At 41.7% G+C, this 18,020-nt stretch overlaps 1 protein-coding gene across 2 annotated transcripts in view; it reads right to left on the bottom strand.

The window, feature by feature from the left end:
• Positions 1-2,956: 2,956 nt before the first annotated feature.
• Positions 2,957-18,020, bottom strand: part of LOC122807796 (ubiquitin-like modifier-activating enzyme 1) — a 2,541,412-nt gene continuing 2,526,348 nt past the window's right edge. For both annotated transcript variants that reach the window (XM_044078854.1, XM_044078853.1), the window contains exon 25: positions 2,957-3,395. In XM_044078854.1, coding sequence (XP_043934789.1) covers positions 3,263-3,395 — 133 coding nt within the window. In that variant the 3' untranslated portion in view covers positions 2,957-3,262. The remainder of the gene's footprint in view (positions 3,396-18,020) is intronic.

Here is an 18,020-nt window from a genome sequence, read left to right as displayed (position 1 = left end):
TCTTGGGCAGATCAAGGTGGCTATATGAACCACCTTGCCTTCATCCACAACTCTAGTAACTGACTCAAAGAAGTCGACCAAGTTGAGCAGGCATGACCTACCCTTCACAAAACAAAACTGTTTGGGATTCAGACTTTAGATATGCCCTATATCCTTGTTTATTAGGTCCATGATTATGTGTTCTATAGCTTTACATATCAGACTTGTCAGGCTAATGGGGCGATAGTTCCCAGGGTCTGTAGTTGCTCCTCTTTGTGGAGAGGGTGACTGTAGCAGTGAGCCATTCAGCAGGGACAAAGCCTGAGGTGAGGCTTTGATTAAACAGGGCACAACGGTGAGGTGCCAGTTCACTATGTAGTTCATGTAGAATGCACCCAGGGATATTGTCAGGTCCCATAGAAGCTTTATCCTTGGACAGTGCTGTTTTAATCTGTGCAGCAGTAGTACTGGGTGATGGCAATCTACTGGTATTCTGATTGGTTCTTTGGGAGGGGGGAGAGGGGTAAAGTTGGAGCTGAATCTGTCAGCCAGTATATTGGCAATATCTGTTGGCTTGGTATAGGAGGTACCATTGTGCAGCAGCTCAGAGCAAATCTGGGTATTGCTGTGGAGATTCTTTACAGAACTATGGAAGGCCTTATGGTTGTCTTTACTATCTGCTTCAATTCTGTTTTCATAGCTAGCTTTAGAGGATTTGATGAGGGATCTCAACTTTTTGTTGAGGCTGATAAGGGAGTTTTTCCAGTCTTGGGACTTCACCTTATTCCATATCAGTTTTTTCCTTCTGTTGTAGAGTTTATTTGCAGGGGACCACCAGATTGGCTTCCTTTTTTTGAAGGAGAGCATCTTGGTTCTATTGGTTATGGTGAGATCCATGCATTTGTATACATGTTAGTACAGTGCATTGGTGTATGATTCGGTGCTCATGCAACTATTCTCCATTTGCATTGGTGCTGTGAAATTAGCCACCACTGTTTTTAGGAGCCCAAAGCTAGCTTTGGGGAAGTTTTTCATGGTGGTTCCCTTTGCGGGGGGGGGGGTGGATTTCCAAGGTGATTAGTTTGTAGTCGGATCTATCCAGGGAGGAGTTGACTACTGGTGTAGAGCAATGGTTGCCCATGTTAGTAATGACCAGGTCAATGATGTTGCTACCTTTAGTGGGGGTAAGAACGAGCTGGTCCAGGGCATTGGAATTAATGAATTCCAGGAAACATTGGGCAAGTGTATTGGTACATGAGTAGTTTTCCCAGTTAATGGAGGGGTAGTTGAAGTTGCCCAGTATGAGCAGCATGACCCTCAAATTGCATTTGTTTGTAGCTGTTATGGTGGTAATTTGGTCTTTGGAGCCCCGCCTAAAAAAGGCACTATAGGGGTGGCAAGAGCCTTGGCCAGTATCTGGAAGCCCAGGGGTGACAGATGCAGGCTATTTCTGGCAAAGCATCGAGGTCTGTCAATCATGTCATGTCAGGCAGACAGATACAGGATCAGCTTAGAATGACACCAGAAACTTAGCCAATTGTTGAAATCACTAATTTTCTGCCTGTACTGTGGTATCATTCTGGGTGATGGTAGGATGCTGCTCAGGGCTGGGTCATACCTCCCTGGGCTACATAATCCCAGAGCTCCTCTATGTCTCTTTTCATGTAGTCCAGGGAGGTACGTCTCAGGTCATTCATACCCACATGTACAATGACAGAGTCATATTTGCAGCTGCTGTTGAGGGACTTAAGTGCGTGAATTATGTGGCAGATCCTGGCACCTGACAGGCAGCTGACTGTTACTTTCTCCTTATTCAACCTAGTGAGTGGGACATCAGTGTTCTTCACTATTGAGTCACCTATGACTAGTGTGTTGGGCATGCTGTTTTGCCTTAGGGGCTTTGGTTGAGTGGCACACTGTTTAGGAGAGTTATGTGTCTCGTGATTAGTGTTGTGTTGTGATGGTCAAGTGCATTTCTGCCTTAGAGGTCTCTGCTGTTTGGGTAGATTTTTATTGAGAGCCTCTGCAAAGGTGGGTGTGTGGTTTGTGTTTTTATGTGAAGGCAGTGCTGGTGTGTGTTCTGGAGGGCTATGTGTTCTATGTTGTGTGGTGCAAGTGTTGACCTTCTCCTCTTGACCAGCTATTCCAGTCTTGGCTGGAGAGTGCGTGGCTTCCAATTTGGATATATAAGTGCATCTCTCGCAAGTCTGAGTGTTGGGAGGTAAGAGGAGAGGGTTGTCTGTGTACATGAGGCAGTTGCTACATTGTTTTTATTTGTCCTGGAAGTCACCCATCACCCAAGTTAAATCTACCACTAAGCACATACTTCGTCATCTACCCCCTCCAGTTTCTTCTGTTTAGCTTGTACTATAAGGATTCTACTAGATATTCACAGAAAGTTGTCAGTATTTTTGTCCATGTTAGGTATATACAAAGAATGTCCTACAGACTGTTTCAGTTCTTACACAGAATGCTGCAATTTTATCATCCTTTAGTCAAACATAGCTGAATTTAAAACTAAATTTACAAATCTGTAATGTGTATCCAGTTTGTTTTACTTACTGTGGGGTCTTCTCTGATAATGGACTTGGGTAAGAAAGGATATAATGTACCTAATAAAGAATAAATAAATAAAAATATGTGCTAAAAAACAACCTTTATAAGTTAAGAGAAAAACTTGGAAACCATAAGCAGAACAAAGCATGCTTGCCTTCACCAAGATGAATACAGCCTACAAATGAAGGTAACTTGTACCATAACAATGGAATCTCTAACAGGACCAAAAGGGAGACGGCAAATCTAAATCCTGTTGGTGGTATTTGAATGAATAATGAATGAATAAGGAGGAAGGTGTGTTGTCATCACAATAGTGATATCACCATTGAATCATTTTAATGTTACAACCAAATGCAGAGAGACTACAGCAGTAACAAAATTTTTTAAAAAGCCAGCATGAAAAAGTAAAAATGTCCAGTCACAGGGTTAATATTTTTATTTTAAAGAAAGGAAGGAATAAATTATTCTAATTACACATCGCAAAATCTTCAGTAGTCTAATGTAACATACTTTTCTTTTTACTAAATGCTGGTTAATTCATTTTTGTACGTGTTGATATAACAGCAATAACGCTGCAGTAATGATTCAGGGAGAAACAAATGGCAAGTTGAACTTCAAAAATAGCAAGATAGTTACTATTCAATAATGATCACAATATAAAAGGTTAATCACGCAAAGCACTGCCTCACTAAACTGAGTGTTTTCAGTAATGCAAGCAAAATTGATGTTAGGAAATCCAGTAGTGGACTGGTGGTCTTCCCATATCCGCATCATCTGTGCTGCAGTCAATTTCAAATTTCAAAACCTTCACATGAGACGGGATCTCATTTTTGGTGACACTTCTAACAAGCTCTGTCATCCTACAGAGAAAACAAGAATAAAATAACATAAGAAGCAAAGACTAGCAAGAAAGACATACACCAGAGGGAAAGTAAGATTACAACCATAATACAAAAAGCAGAACAACGAAAGTACAATTGCAAACGTACCTAGAGAACAGACAGCTTCTCAACATTTCTCATTATCTGCTAAGGATGGATTTCTTTTGGTTAAATTTCCCCATGTTTTACGTCATCTTATTTAGTTGAGCACCAGTAAGTGACCCACAGTGTAGGACACAATTTTATAAGACAGTGTAACACACATGGACAGTTCAGAGGAGCCAATGAGCTTGCATGTTTTAGGGAGGTGAAAAAGATACATGAATATCCCGAAAAAAAAATGCAGATGTCAGATGTGGCTAGCACATACATGTTAACCTCTACAAAGAAGCAGAAATCCTAACCATAAGGGTCTGCCAAATTGCAACAATCATGCTGATCAACAGACAACAGGCAATAATAGCAAAAAAAAAAAAAGTAATTAGGAATTTCTGAATTTTTAATTTAACCTCAATCTGTCTAGTGGTAGATGCAATGAACAACAAACCAGACACAATGCAAGTATGGTTACTTAGGTTCATAGTTTCATAGGTTCATACTAGGCTATCTGCCCTGGGGCATTTATAAGCCTAGCCCGATTGTGTTTGGCTTACGCCACCCCTTGATTTGAGTATACTGTGCCCTTTTTAAAGTTTAGTTTACTGTGCCTCTGTCTATAAGAAGTGCCTTTTCTTAACGGTGTATGATGCACATTCTGCACATTAAATTCACTTTGGTTACTCAGCCTTTATTTGCCATGTTCACAGTGCCTCAAAATGCACTTCTGCAACACACTGCGAACGTATCACCCTATAAGTGGTAATGCAAATGCACATACATTACTGAACTGTCTCCACTGATCTGCATGGTACAGAGAAAAGATTTTTTTAATACAGCACAATAAAAACATGCAGCAATTGCAGTATAAATTACACTGATGTGTAATAGCAGTACATCATAAACATCATAGTATAATCATGAATAATTCATTAATTTTCCTGTGGTGCAAGGCGAGACTGCTTGGTTAGTGACATACAGGCTGTGTCTCTCATGACCAAATAACATGCCCAGTATATGAATTACCCACTCCCTCATGTGGCGTCCTGCCATAACTGAATGCATTTCTCTCCCTGCAATGATCCATATCCATATAAATCCTTTGTGGCACACTTCATCACAAAAGGGTTCTCATCCAGGAAAAAAGAGGTCATTGTTCATTGTTCCCCTCTACTCGGCACTCATTAGACCCATTATAGAGTACAACACCCCTTTTGGAATGTACCTCACAAGACATCTGCAGCAGCTGGAAAGGCCACATAAGTACCTCACAAAGAGGATTACTGGCCTCAAACAGATGCCCTACACTCACTGTCTTAAAAAACTCCAGCTTTACTCTGTAGCGTATCGCCTACTCCAATGAGATCTCTGCCTAACATATAAAGCTATGTTAAACCCAGAGCTGTTGGACATGCTACACCTAAAGAAATCCCAATCCCTCCAAGCTGCACACTCTAGGGACCTAAACCTTGTCTTCACAATAAACAGGAAATGCTGGAAGGATAGATTCCTGTCCCAGAGACTTCCCATACTCTGGAACAAGCTACCCATCTATGTCAAGCAGAGTTCCTCATTAGCACTCTTCAAGAAAAATCTTGATGAGTGGATGGGAAATAGGAAATACACCCTGGGGATCACTTCTGTGGCTCTGTTCGACAGGGGCACAGGAAATGAACTTTCTTGGGTGGTGTAAGCCAGGGAATCTTGTTGGCTAGGCTTACTTAGGCCCTTGGGCCGATAGCCTAGTACTTACCTATGAACCTATGAGCCTATGTTGTCAGGTTACTGCAGTGCATCCTGATTACAGCAGTGGCAAATACCAAAAGACTTTCGTTTATTTTAAATTCCTTCAAAATAACATGTTGGCAACTTGGATTTAATCAGTGCAGAAGCAGATGTTTAGTGCATTTTGTGATGTATGCAGAGTGTTACACTCTTTGTAGAGTACAACATGTCTACCATTTGGAAAAGGACTGGAAAATGAGAGATGACCATATTGGTAAGTAAACTGCTAAACTTAATATGGATCTTAGAAATCATTTCAATTTCAAATACATTTTTCTCTCTCTATTACTAGATGAGTTTTTACAACATACAATGTTAATAATTGAAGAAGGAAGTATATTAGTTAACCAAGTATGGTTTCACTGAACTCCAACTCACTAATTACAACTGATCAAAACTTGTCAAACCTTTTGCAGAGTTAATGAAGACAAGATATGAGCAAAGATTAACAAACAGTAATGCAAAACACCACTCATTAGCTTCCATCTACTGCTAACATACTGTGGCTCAAAAGTCACACAGCCTCAAAGTTAATGAAATAGATGACTCCTCAGCTTTAGTGTACACATTGTGAAGTTGTAAAAAAAAGCTTCTTATATTCTGTTTGTGAATGTAGAATATGAGTTTCATCTCTACAAAGCATAGTATCAATAACGTGTCTATGCCATAAACGCCATACTGTATCTCCATCTTCAATTAACAGATTAAAACAAAATATAGCTGATTAATGTGACCTGCACTCATACCAACAGTTCATACAGGCTATAATACAGTACAATAACATACTGACAATGTGGTAGCAGATGATAAACAGTCAAGCACAAACAGTAGTTTAATAAAGTGTTACGTAAATTTTAGTGTAGTAGCAACAGCAGTAGTATGTAATTGCTTTTTGTCCACAGCATTTCTACAAATAGCCATTTTACTAAGAAGGTGTATTCGATAACCATTAAAATGACCAAGGCAAACTATGGGACTATAAGCTTATTCTTCAGGGGCAAGGTGGGAAGAGTTGGGCACCCAACCCCTATCCTAATGAAGGACAGATGCTCACCTTCCTCACTCAGAAATCAGTCTCAGTAATGAAACCATCAGATTAATCAGTTTCTAGAAAGCATCCTACCACTGCAAAAAGCATTGACACAAGAGGTCAACTCCATCGCCCACCTGCTAGTTTATCAATTAGAAAATCAAGACTCTAGAGTGTTACCATTTATGTACAGGAAACTGGATGACACTGTGCGTGTGTGTGTGTGTGTACAGGGAATGTAGATGTCCAATTTCTAATTACTAGTTAACATAATTAACAAACTATTGTTTCTTCATCATTTAAAATTCATTCAGTAAACAAAGTATAACATTTATTTTCAAGGGACACATTGTAATATGGTGAAGACGTAGGTTCATTAAAGCTTTAATTCTAGAAAAGGTGATCGAGATGGTGTGGTAATTAGTTCTAATCACTGTCAGAGAGTGATTACAAACTGCAAACTTTGTAAACACACACACACACACACACACACACACACACACACACACACACACACACACACACACACACACACAGAAAATGTTGTGAATCACTTTATCGGTTACAACCAGTCAAAGTTTTACATGGAAAAATACCATTTTAATTTATTTATTTGTAGGTTCATAGGTTCATACTACGCTATCTGCCCTAGGGCATTTATAAACCTAGCCAGAGTGTGTTTGGCTTTCGCCACCCATTTTAAATAAATTTTGCTATGCCCTTTTTCGAGGTTAGTATACTGTGCTTCTGTCTAACAGTGACACAGAAGTGATACCCGGGGTAAATTTAGTAGGGTTCATGTGAAGTCAATCAAAAACTAAAACATTGAACATTTAGAAACTTGTTATAGTGTTGTTTCAAGATATGGAGAGATGAAAAGTAGATTCAATCAGGCATTGAGCAGGGGCAAAGCCAATGTATTTTAAGGTGAGGTAAACCTACGATCCCCCATCCACTCATCAAGATTTCTCTTGAAGAGAGTCAATGAGGGACTCTGCCTAACCTGGACTGGGATTTTATTCCAGAGTGAAGGGAGCCTCTGGGTTATGAATCTGTCCCTCCAGCATGTCCTATTTATTTCAGTGCTGAGGTTCAAGTCTCTCGAGCGCGTAGCTCGATGGGATTTGGATTTTCTGAGGTACAGCATGTCCATTAATTCTGGCTTGGACATGGCTTTATACATCAGGCACAGATTGCCTCTGAGCAGGCAGTATGCCACTGAGTAGAGCTGGAGTTTCTTTAACCGGGCAGCATATGGCATCTGTTTGAGCCCTTTGATCCTCTTGGTGAGGTACTTTTGGGGTCTTTCCAGTTGCTGCAGGTGTCTGGTAAGGTACATCCCAAAAGGGGCATTGTACTCAATTATGGGCCTGATGAGGGATGAGTAAAGAAGCACGATGACCTCCCTGATCTAGATGTGAATCCCTTCATGATTAGGTGGGCTATATAAAATGTTTTTCTAACCACTTTGGCCACATGGTTGTCAAATGAGAGACTGCTATCAACTTGGGTCCCCAGGTCCCTAATTACTTCTTCCGTACTTAATGGATTACCACCTATGTGGTAATTTGTGGGCACTTTGTTTTTGCCAAAGTGGATGACTATACACTTTTTGGCGTTTAGCTTGAGGCCATGGCTCTGGCACCAGTTGTCTGTTTCTATGAGGCCCTTTTGGAGGATGCTTGTGTCGGCTGGAGAATCGATTATGGCGCCCAGTTTGCAGTCATCTGCAAACTTGGTCAGCCACAGTCCTTCCATGTTGGCCTGTACCTCCGAGAAAGATATACCGAACAAGAGAGGTCCCAGGACTGAGCCTTGTGGGACGCCACTTGTAACTGGTTTGGAGTCTGACATGGCTCCAGCAATTCTAACCATGTGGGTTCTGTCCTTGAGCCAGTTTGTAACCCATCTAGTGACATAGGGGTTTATATTTAAGCTGGTGAGCTTATGTATAATGCCCAAGTGGAGTATTGTATCGAAGGCTTTTGTGAGGTCCAGGTAGGCTGTGTGGACCACCTTCCCCTAGTCAATGGCTTTGTTGACTGTTTCAAAGAAATCGACCAGGTTTAAGAGGCAGGATCTGCCCTTAACAAAGCCGAACTGGGTAGGATCCAGTGTCTGTAGGTCCCCAATATCTTTATTTATGAGGTCCATGATGATCCTTTCCATAGCTTTGCAGACCAAACTAGTCAGGCTTATGGGGCGATAGTTTCCAGGATCAGTTGAGGCACCACCTTTGTGGAGAGGGACCACTGCTGCTGTACGCCACTCTTTGGGTACATATCCTGTAGTAAGGCTGAGATTGAACAGTAGTTTTATGTTTAGGTTTAGCTCTTCTTGGAGTTCATGTAGGATGCAGCCTGGGACACCATCTGGTCCCATTGATGCTGTGTTTTTTGCTTTGGAGAGGGCTGCTCTTACCTTTGCATCTGAGATGTCAGGGGGGCAGCACTCTGCTGGGATAGATATTTGCCCTTTTGGTGGGGGGGAGGAGAAGTTTGCACTGAACCTGTCAGCTAGGATGTTGGCAATGTCTGTGGGTTCTTTGTATTTTTTGTCATTTTGGACTAATTCTGAGCATATCTGGGAATTCCCACCCAGGTTCCTAACATAACTAAAGAAAGACTTGGGATTATTCTTAGTGTCCTGTGCAGTTTTTCTCTCGAAGCTGGCCTTAGACGATTTTATGAGTGCCCGTAGTTTTTTGCTTAACACTGAGCAGAGATGCCTTCCTTTTTTCGGATTTTGCTCTATCATGTAGTAGCTTCCTCCTTCTATTGTACAGTTTGTTTATGGCTGGGGTCCAAAAGACAGGACGTCTGCCTTTGGAGGATTGGGTCTTGGTTTTATTTGGGATTGCATGATCCATGCATTCCTGAAGGTGTTCATAGAATGCGTTTAGAAAGGATTCTGCGGTCTGGGCCGTATTTTCCACAGGCCCGGGGGCTTTGAAGGATTCCACCTCGGTTTTGAGGAGTGTGAAATTTGCTTTAGAGAAGTTTTTCACTGTGGTTTTCTGGGCAGGGGGTGGGGTCGGGATGTGAATATCCAGTGAGATTAGTTTATGGTCTGATCTTACCAGTGAGGGATACACTTCTGGTCTGGAGCATAGAGTCCCCATGTTAGAGATGATCAGGTCCAGTATGTTTTCCCTTCTTGTGGGAGTGGTAACAAGTTGTTCCATAGCATTTGAGTTTATAAATTCTAGGAACCTTTGAGCTAGGGTGTTGGAGCTAGAGTAATGCTCCCAGTCTATGTTTGGGTAGTTGAAGTCGCCCAATATAATGGTGTTTGGAGAAACCTTCATATTTTCCAGTGTTCTCAGGAAGGCCGAGTGGGGTTCCTGGGTTTGGGAGGGTGGTCTGTAGCAGGCTATATACTGGAAGGCAGTTTTACCCACTGTTAGTTGCACATGGATAGTCTCTGATGCTTCGTGCTGTGCCACCAACCTGGAGGTGTGGGTATCTGTGATGAATATTGATACTCTCCCTCCTTTTCTGGTTCGGTCCAAGTTTTGGGGCCGAAAAGCATGGTATGAGGTATAACCTGGTAGTGCTGGGGTGCTCTCGGGAGCCTTGAACCAGGTTTCTGTTACTGCACAGATATCGATGTTCTCCATGCTAAGGAGAGTTTCGAGTGCATGCATCTTGAGGTTTAGACTTCTGGCGTTGAGTAGCATTACTCTTAGTTTCTTATCCCTTGTGATACCTATAGAGGTGGGTTTGTCTTTTGAGCCTTGCCTAAAAAAGGCACTATGGGGGTAGGAAGAGCCTTTGCCAATATCTGAAAGCCCAGGGGTGACAGGTGCAAGGCGTGCCTAGCGAAGCATCGTGGCTTGTCGAGCATGTCATCCCAGGCTGACAGGCATTGGATCCCCTTTGAATGACACCAATACTTAAGCCAATTGTTGAAATTAATCATCTTGTCTTCATATTGTGGCATCATTCTTGGTAAGGGTAAGATGCTACTCAAGGTCAGGGTCATACCGGCCTGGGCTACATGCTCAGAGAGCTCCTCTATGTCTCTTTTCATGTAGTCCAGGGAGGTACGTTTCAGATTGTTCACACCAGCATGGACAATGACGGAGTCATATTTGTACTTGCCTTGGAGTGACCTAAGTACTTGTGTAATGTGGCGGATCCTAGTGCCCGACAGGCAGCTCACCATGACCTTCTCCTTGTTCAGCCTGGTGAGCGGAACGTCAGTGTGCCTGATGATAGAGTCACCTATTACAAGTGTATCAGGTGTGTTGATTAGCCTTAAGGGCTGTGACTGTTCGGCACACTGGCTTTGTGAGCTATGTGTTGCACGTGTTTTGTTTTGGGGTAGCGGTTGCTTGGGTGTCTGCTTTGGAGGTCTCTGCTGCTTAGGCAGATTTTTTATTTAGAGCCTCCGAGTATGTTTTTTTGTATTTGTGTGTTTGGTTTGCTGTCGTGGTAGGTCTATGTGAGACTGGAATTGTAGTGAGTGTGGTTTCCTTCTCCTCCTGACTGGTTACGCCAGTACTGAGTTGAGAGAGTTTAGCCTCCAGTTTGGCTATATGGTTGCATCTCTCACATGTGTTGGAATTTGTTGGGAGGAGGAGAGGGTTGTCTGTGTACATGAGGCAGTTGTAACATTGCCTCAAGATTCCCAGATTCACCAGCTGGACCGGAGAGGAGATTGACAACTAACCTTTGGACATGCTAGAATAGTATTGGGAATTCCTTTATAATTGAAAAAAGGAACAAGGTACTCAAGGGGAGTTTGTGAGGGTCTAGTCCTTTTAATTTTTTAGTGCTGACTTATATAATTGCTTTAGTGTGCAAGTGCCAGGTAACTTAAATGCAATGTGTTACAGGTAACTTAAATGCAAAAACGACAAACAGTAACTTTCTTTCAAGTGAAACAAGGAAGTAAGTACAGTAAGCAATGCAGATATCACTAGGGATCCCCAGAAGCGCTGAAAAGCCGTGTTTTAGGTGGAAATAGCGTTTCAGGGAAATAACAAACAAACAAGCATACAAACAAAGCTAGATTCAGCAGGCCTGGGTCTAGTCTATGCTACAGCAAACAAGGTGTACCAATTTCAGTAAGAAACAGTTCAAATATGCAGGCACTATAAGCCTTTAACCAGAAATTCCCAGCTCAGAAGGGCAGAGTCCAGCCTCTCCTCCCACAAGAGTGCAGACCACGAACCTTCTTAATGTAAAATAACTGGCCTGAAGCCCAAGTGCTTAAACCAGAACTAATACACTTTTAGAATAACAGACACTGAGCCCTCATTTAGCAGTTCCCAACTTAGAAGGATGTAAGCTACCTGTCTAAGCTATAGTTATCTTAGCTATAAGTGGTTAAACACCTTGAAACAGCAGTGAAGGATTGAAGAGGAAAAGGAATTTTGTATAGACTACAGTTTTTAAGCAAACGGAAATGGCAATTCTTAAATAGTGTGCTGTGACATGAAGTTTTCAGGTCATGTACAGTGGATATAAAAGGTGTACACACCCCTGTTAAAATGCCAGGTTTTTGTGATATAAAAATGAGACCACAATAAATCATTTCAAAACTTTTCCCACCTTTAATGTGACCTATAACCTGTACAATTCAATTGAAAAACAAACAAATCTGTTAGGGGAAAAAATAAAAAACGTGCAATAAGCTGGTTGCATAAGTGTGCACACCCTTAAACTAATACTTTGTTGAAACACCTTTTGATTTAATTACAGCACTCAGTCTTCTTGGGTAGAAGTCTATCAGCATGGCACATCTTTACTTGGCAATATTTGCCCACTCTTCCTTACAAAAGCGCTCCAAATCTGTCAGATTTTGAGGGCATCGCTTGTGCACAGCCCTGTCCGGGTCACCTGACTTTCTATTGGATATAGGTCTGGGCTCTGGCTGGGCCATTCCAAAACTTAAATTTTCTTCTGGTGAAGCCATTCTTTTGTTGATTTGGATGTATGCTTGGGGTCATTCTCGTGTTGAAAGGTGAAATTCCTCTTCATCTTCAGCTTTCTAGCAGATGCCTGAAGGTTTTGGACCAAAAGTGACTGGTATTTGGAACTGTTCATAATTCCCTCCACCTTGACTAAAGCCCCAGTTCCAGCAGAACAATAGCAACCCCAAAGCATGATACTGCCACCACCATGCTTCACTGTGGGGATGGTGTTCTTTTGGTGATGTGAAGTGTTGTTTTTGCACCAAACGTACCTTTTGGAATTGTGGCCAAAAAGTTCAGCCTTGGTCTCATCAGACCATAACACATTTTCCCACATGCTTATGGGAGGCTTGATGTACTGTTTTGCAAATTTTAGCCGGGCCTGGATGTTTTTCTGTGTAAGAAAAGGCTTCCATCTCACAACCCTACCCCATAGACCAGACATATGGAGAATATGGGAGATTGTTGTCACATGTAGTACACAACCAGTACTTGCCAGAAATTCCTGCAGCTCCTTCAGTGTTACTGTAGGTCTCTTGGCAGCCTCCCTGACCAGTTTTCATCTTGTCTTTTCATCAATTTTGGAGGGAATTACAGTTCTTTGCGATGTCACTGTTGTCCCATATTTTCTCCACTTTTTCATGACTGTCTTCCATGGTATATCCAATACTGTGGAAATTTTTTTGTACCCTTCTCCTGACTGATACCTTTTAACAATGAGATCCCTTTAATGCTTTGTAAGATCTCTGTGAACCGTGGCCTTTGCTGTAGCAGGCAACTGAGTAAATGACAAGAAAATCCTACTTGGATAGCTGAACTTTATTGATCAGAGTCTCTGTAATTGATGGCAGGTGTGTACCCAAGAAGACTGAATGCTGTAATTAAATCAAAAGATGCTTCAACAAAGTATTAGTTTAAGGGTGTGCACACTTTTGCAACCAGTTTATTATACATTTTTTATAGTTTTCCCCTAACAGATTTGTTTGTTTTTCAATTGAGTTGTACAGGTTATAGATCACATTAAAGGTGGGAAAAGTTTTGAAATGATTTATTGTGGTCTCATTTTTTTGGATCTATATTAGAACATCGAAGTTTCACAACTTCGAATGTTCTAACATCGACCCCTATTCAGCGAATGCTGAAAATAGCGAAATGACTGAAAACCAAATTTTTTCCTAGGGAAAGAATTTGGTTGTCCGTTTCTGCCTTTTCGCTATTTTCAGCGCTGTGGTGGAAAGTTATGGGTTGGATTCAGGTAAGTGTGCGATTTGGAGTGGGTTAGGTGAGTTAGGGTTAGGGCGCGGGTTAGGTATGTGTGCGATTGTGTGGATGTAAGGGTTAGGGCGGGTTAGGTGAGTTAGGGTTAGGGCGTGGGCCAGGTAAGTGTGCGATTGTATGGACGTGAGGGTTAGGGCGGGGTAGGTGAGTTAGGGTTAGGGTGCGGGTGAGCTGAGTGTGCGATAGTGACGGACCTTAGGTTTAGGGTTTGGTGTAAGGTAAGTGGATAGTTAGTGGTATTTGTACAGTTTAGTATAGGGTTAGCTGTAAGATTATAGGTGTATGTGTGTGGATTGCTGTTTGTTTGGTGTGCTTGTGTTGTGTGTATGTGTTTCGGAGCAGCAAATTTTTTCCCTAGGAAAGAATCCACTGTTCTGCATGTTAGAAGTTGTCAGCGTTCGCTGAATAGGGGTCGATGTTAGAAGATTCGAAGTTGTGAAACTTCGATGTTCTAATATAGACCCCATTTTTTTATATGACAAAAACCTTGCATTTTAACAGGGGTGTGTACACTTTTTATATCCACAGTATGTCTAAATTATAGCTTTAAGTAACAAGTCATGTGATAAGCTGACAATTCCTTCCAGTGGAGCAAGGTGGATTAGGATTGTCTGATTTTAAGGGGTATTTTGGGGCTGCACAGTTGGGGCTTCTCTGCATAGCACAAGCAAAAAAAAAGCTATAATTCAAAGTGGAAAGGGATGATAGTCAAATGGGAGGGTAAGCTCAAAAAACAAGGACAGGTTGGGATTTTGGATGCAGATCCTTAAGGAGAATAACAATAATAACGTTGAATATTATATTCATAAAGTAGGAGAAAATATCTTAAGAACTAAGTCAACACGGGGATGGAGAAAGGAGATTCTGCTTTTAGGGATGACTGCAATTAGGGGTACAAACAATAAGCAAGAAGGGCATTGGAATTTACTGGAGAAAACTGACAAAGGATCCAAGTTATTGGGAGCAAATATTTAGACAGGGAAAGGTAACAAAATGGGAAGAGTGCAAGTATTTATTTGGATTGCAGGCTAGAGATTGTCTTCCCTATCAAGGATTGATATCAGATAATAGGCAAACAGAAAGGAATAGGGGGATCCTAAACAAAAGACCAGCACTGGTACAGTTTTTGGTAGAATCTAAAACAGAAGTTGCTCTTAAAAAAGGGGTAATTAGTAGAGTATATAAAGTAATGGGTACTTATCACTTCGCCTAAAACTCATTTCACCTAAACTCATTTCACTGAGACCAAATCACCTAAAGTTCATTTCATCTAAAACCCATTTCACCTAAAACTCATTTCACTGACAAGTAGTACAATAAGGCAAGTGAAAGGTATATGTCCTTTTCCCAACTGTAGTGTGATCCTGGTGTTAGTATATATATTAAGGGGGGATGGGGCGCAGACCCCCACTTATCTTGGTTTTATGTTGCCTGGTTTTGTTTTACATTATTTGGTAAAAGCCAACTACTTAGGGGGCTGCACTCCCCACACACCCACCTTAATACATATATATATATATATATATATATATATATATATATATATATATATATATATATATATATATATATACTAGCACCAGGATCACACTACAGTGGGGAAAAGGACATATACCTTTAAATTTCATTAGAGTACTACTTGTCAATGAAATGAGTTTTAGGTGAAATGAACTTTAGGTGATTTGGTTTCAGTGAAATGAGTATAGGTGAAATTAGTTTTAGGTGAAGTGTGACAATTATAAGAACCAATCAGAGGAGGTTAGAAAGCATTGGGAAGAGATATTGGATAAGCAATTCACAAAGAAACAATGGGAGGATATACATTTATGACTCCCAAATAAGCAACAAAGTACAGAAGATTTAGGATCTTTGGAAGTATTTGCATATGTATTTTTATACCTCAGGCAGACTCCAAAGAATTTTTCTTCAGGTAGATAGCAAATGTTGGAGGTGCAACAGGAACAGGCAAGCAAAAACTGAGGGTGATGCTACTCAATGCTAGAAGTCTAAATCTCAAAATGCACTCACTCGAGGCACTCCTTAAAATGGAGAACATCGATATCTGTGCAGTGACTGAGACCTGGTTCAAGGCTCCAGACAGCACCCCTGCATTACCAGGCTATAACTCATACCACACTTTTCGGCCATGTAACCTAGACTGGAACACCAAAGGCGGAAGTGTGTCATATTCATTAAGGATATCCACACCTCCAGGCTAGTTGCTCAGAATAATGCAGCCGAGGTTATCCAAGTGCAGCTAACTCTGGGCAAAACTGCAATCCAAGTTGTAGCTTGCTACAGATCACCCACAATGCCCCAGGATTCCCACTCCTCTTTTCTTGATGTACTGGAAAATATTAGGGTTCAACCAAACACCCTAATAATGGGCAATTTCAACTACCCCACCATTAACTGGGAAAACTACTCATGTACCAACTCCTTCACTCAACGCTTTCTGGAATTCATAAACTCCAATGCCCTGGATCAACTTATCCACACCCCCACCAGGTGCAACAATATCCTAGATCTAGTTATTACCAACATGAGTGACCGGTGTTCCACACCTGAAGTCAACGCATCATTGGTCCGATCTGACCATAAGCTAATTACCCTAGAAATCCACATCCTGCCCCCACCCCCCCATTAAGGAAACCATGGTAAAAAATTTCTCCAAAGCCAACTTCATGCTTCTTAAGACAGAAGTGGTGAACTTCATGACACCCATGCAGATGGACAATACAGTTACAACTACTGAATCCTACACAAATGCACTTTATAAGCACTTACATGAGTGCATGGACCGTGCTATCCCAAACAGAACCAAGATGCTATCCTCCAAAAAAACGAAGCCAATCTGGTGGTCCCCTTCCATAAACAAACTGTACAACAGAAAGAAGAAACTGTTGCAAAAGAGAGTAAAATCCCATGAGTGGAGGAGCTCCCTGGTCAGCCTAAGTAAGAAGCTGCGATCCCTGATAAAATCCTCCAAAGCCTAGTTATGAAAACAAAATCGCCACTGATTCTAAAGACAAGCACAAAGCATTCTATAGCTATGTCAAGAATCTCAATGGCAACACTCAGATCTGCTCTGAGTTACAGCACAATGTCACTAAATATGCAGACCCAACTGATATTGCCAACATCCTGGCAGATAGGTTCAGTGCTAACTTTACCCCCTCTCACCCCCTAAAGCGCCCATCTCTATACCAGAAGAATGCAAAGTTCCTGTAATCAAGGCTGCACAGGTAAAAACCACACTCTCCAAAGCCAAGAACAGGACCAGACAACATCCCAGGCTGTGTTCTACATGAACTACAGAACGAACTGGCACCCCACTTAATTACCATGTTCAATCATAGCCTCACCTCAGGCTTTGTGCCTGCTGAATAGCGCACAGTGACAGTTATCTCACTCCACAAGGGGAGAGCCACCATGGACCCCGGGAACTACCGCTCCATTAGCTTGACGAGCCTGGTCTGCAAGGCCATGGAACGTATCATCATGGAACTTATAAACAAAGACATTGGTAATCTCCAAACTCTGAAAACCACCCAGTTTGGGTTTGTAAAAGGCAGATCATGTCTCCTAAACCTGATAGACTTCTTTAAAGCAGTCACCAAAGCCGTAGACAAGGGTAAGGTGGTCCACACATCCTATCTAGATCTTGCCAAGGCTTTCGACACCATCCCCCACTCTGGAATTATAGATAAACTCCCTAAACTAGGTATAAATCCCTATGTCACAAGATGGGTTGCAAACTGGCTCACTGACAGAACCCACACTGTGAAAGTAGCAGACTCCAAATCTGACTTCAGCCCAGTGACAAGTGGAGTACCACAGGCTTCAGTCCTGGGTCCTCTCCTGTTTGGTATCTACTTCTCTGAAGTACAGGCTAACATCGAAGGCCTTTGGCTAATGAAGTTCGCAGATGACTGCAACTTAGGAGCCATAATCGAAACTCCTAACGATGTGGACATCCTACAAAAGGGCCTCACTGAGACAGATGCCTGGTGTCAAAGCCATGGCCTCAAGCTCAGTGCCAAAAAGTGCATTGTCATCCCCTTTTGTAAAATCTCTGTACCCATGAACTACAACATAGGCGGTAGTATACTTAACACCAAAAGTGTGATAAGAAACCTTGTGACACAGGTGGACAGTAGTCTCTCCTTTGATAATCACATTGTCACAGTAGTCAGGGAATCCTTCTATGTGGCACACCTCATCACAAAAGGTTTCTCATTCAGAAAAAAGAGGTCATTGTTCCCCTCTACTCATCACTCATTAGACCCATTATAGAGTACAAAAACCCCTTTTAGTATGTACCTCACAAGACATCTACAACAACTGGAAAGGCCGCAGAAATATGTCACAAAGAGGATTATTGGCCTCAAACAGATGCCCTACGCAGACCGTCTCAAAAAACTCCAGCTTTATTCCATCGCATATCAATACTCAGAGGTGATCTCTGCCTAACATAGGTTCATAGGTTCATACT

The sequence above is a fragment of the Protopterus annectens genome, chromosome 7.part1 (genome assembly GCF_019279795.1).
Source record: "Protopterus annectens isolate FY-2018-M chromosome 7.part1, PAN1.0, whole genome shotgun sequence".
In the NCBI taxonomy this organism is placed as follows: Eukaryota; Metazoa; Chordata; order Ceratodontiformes; family Protopteridae; genus Protopterus; species Protopterus annectens.
The sequence above is the reverse complement of the archived record's forward strand: the minus strand, read 5'-3'. Positions and strand labels throughout refer to the sequence as shown.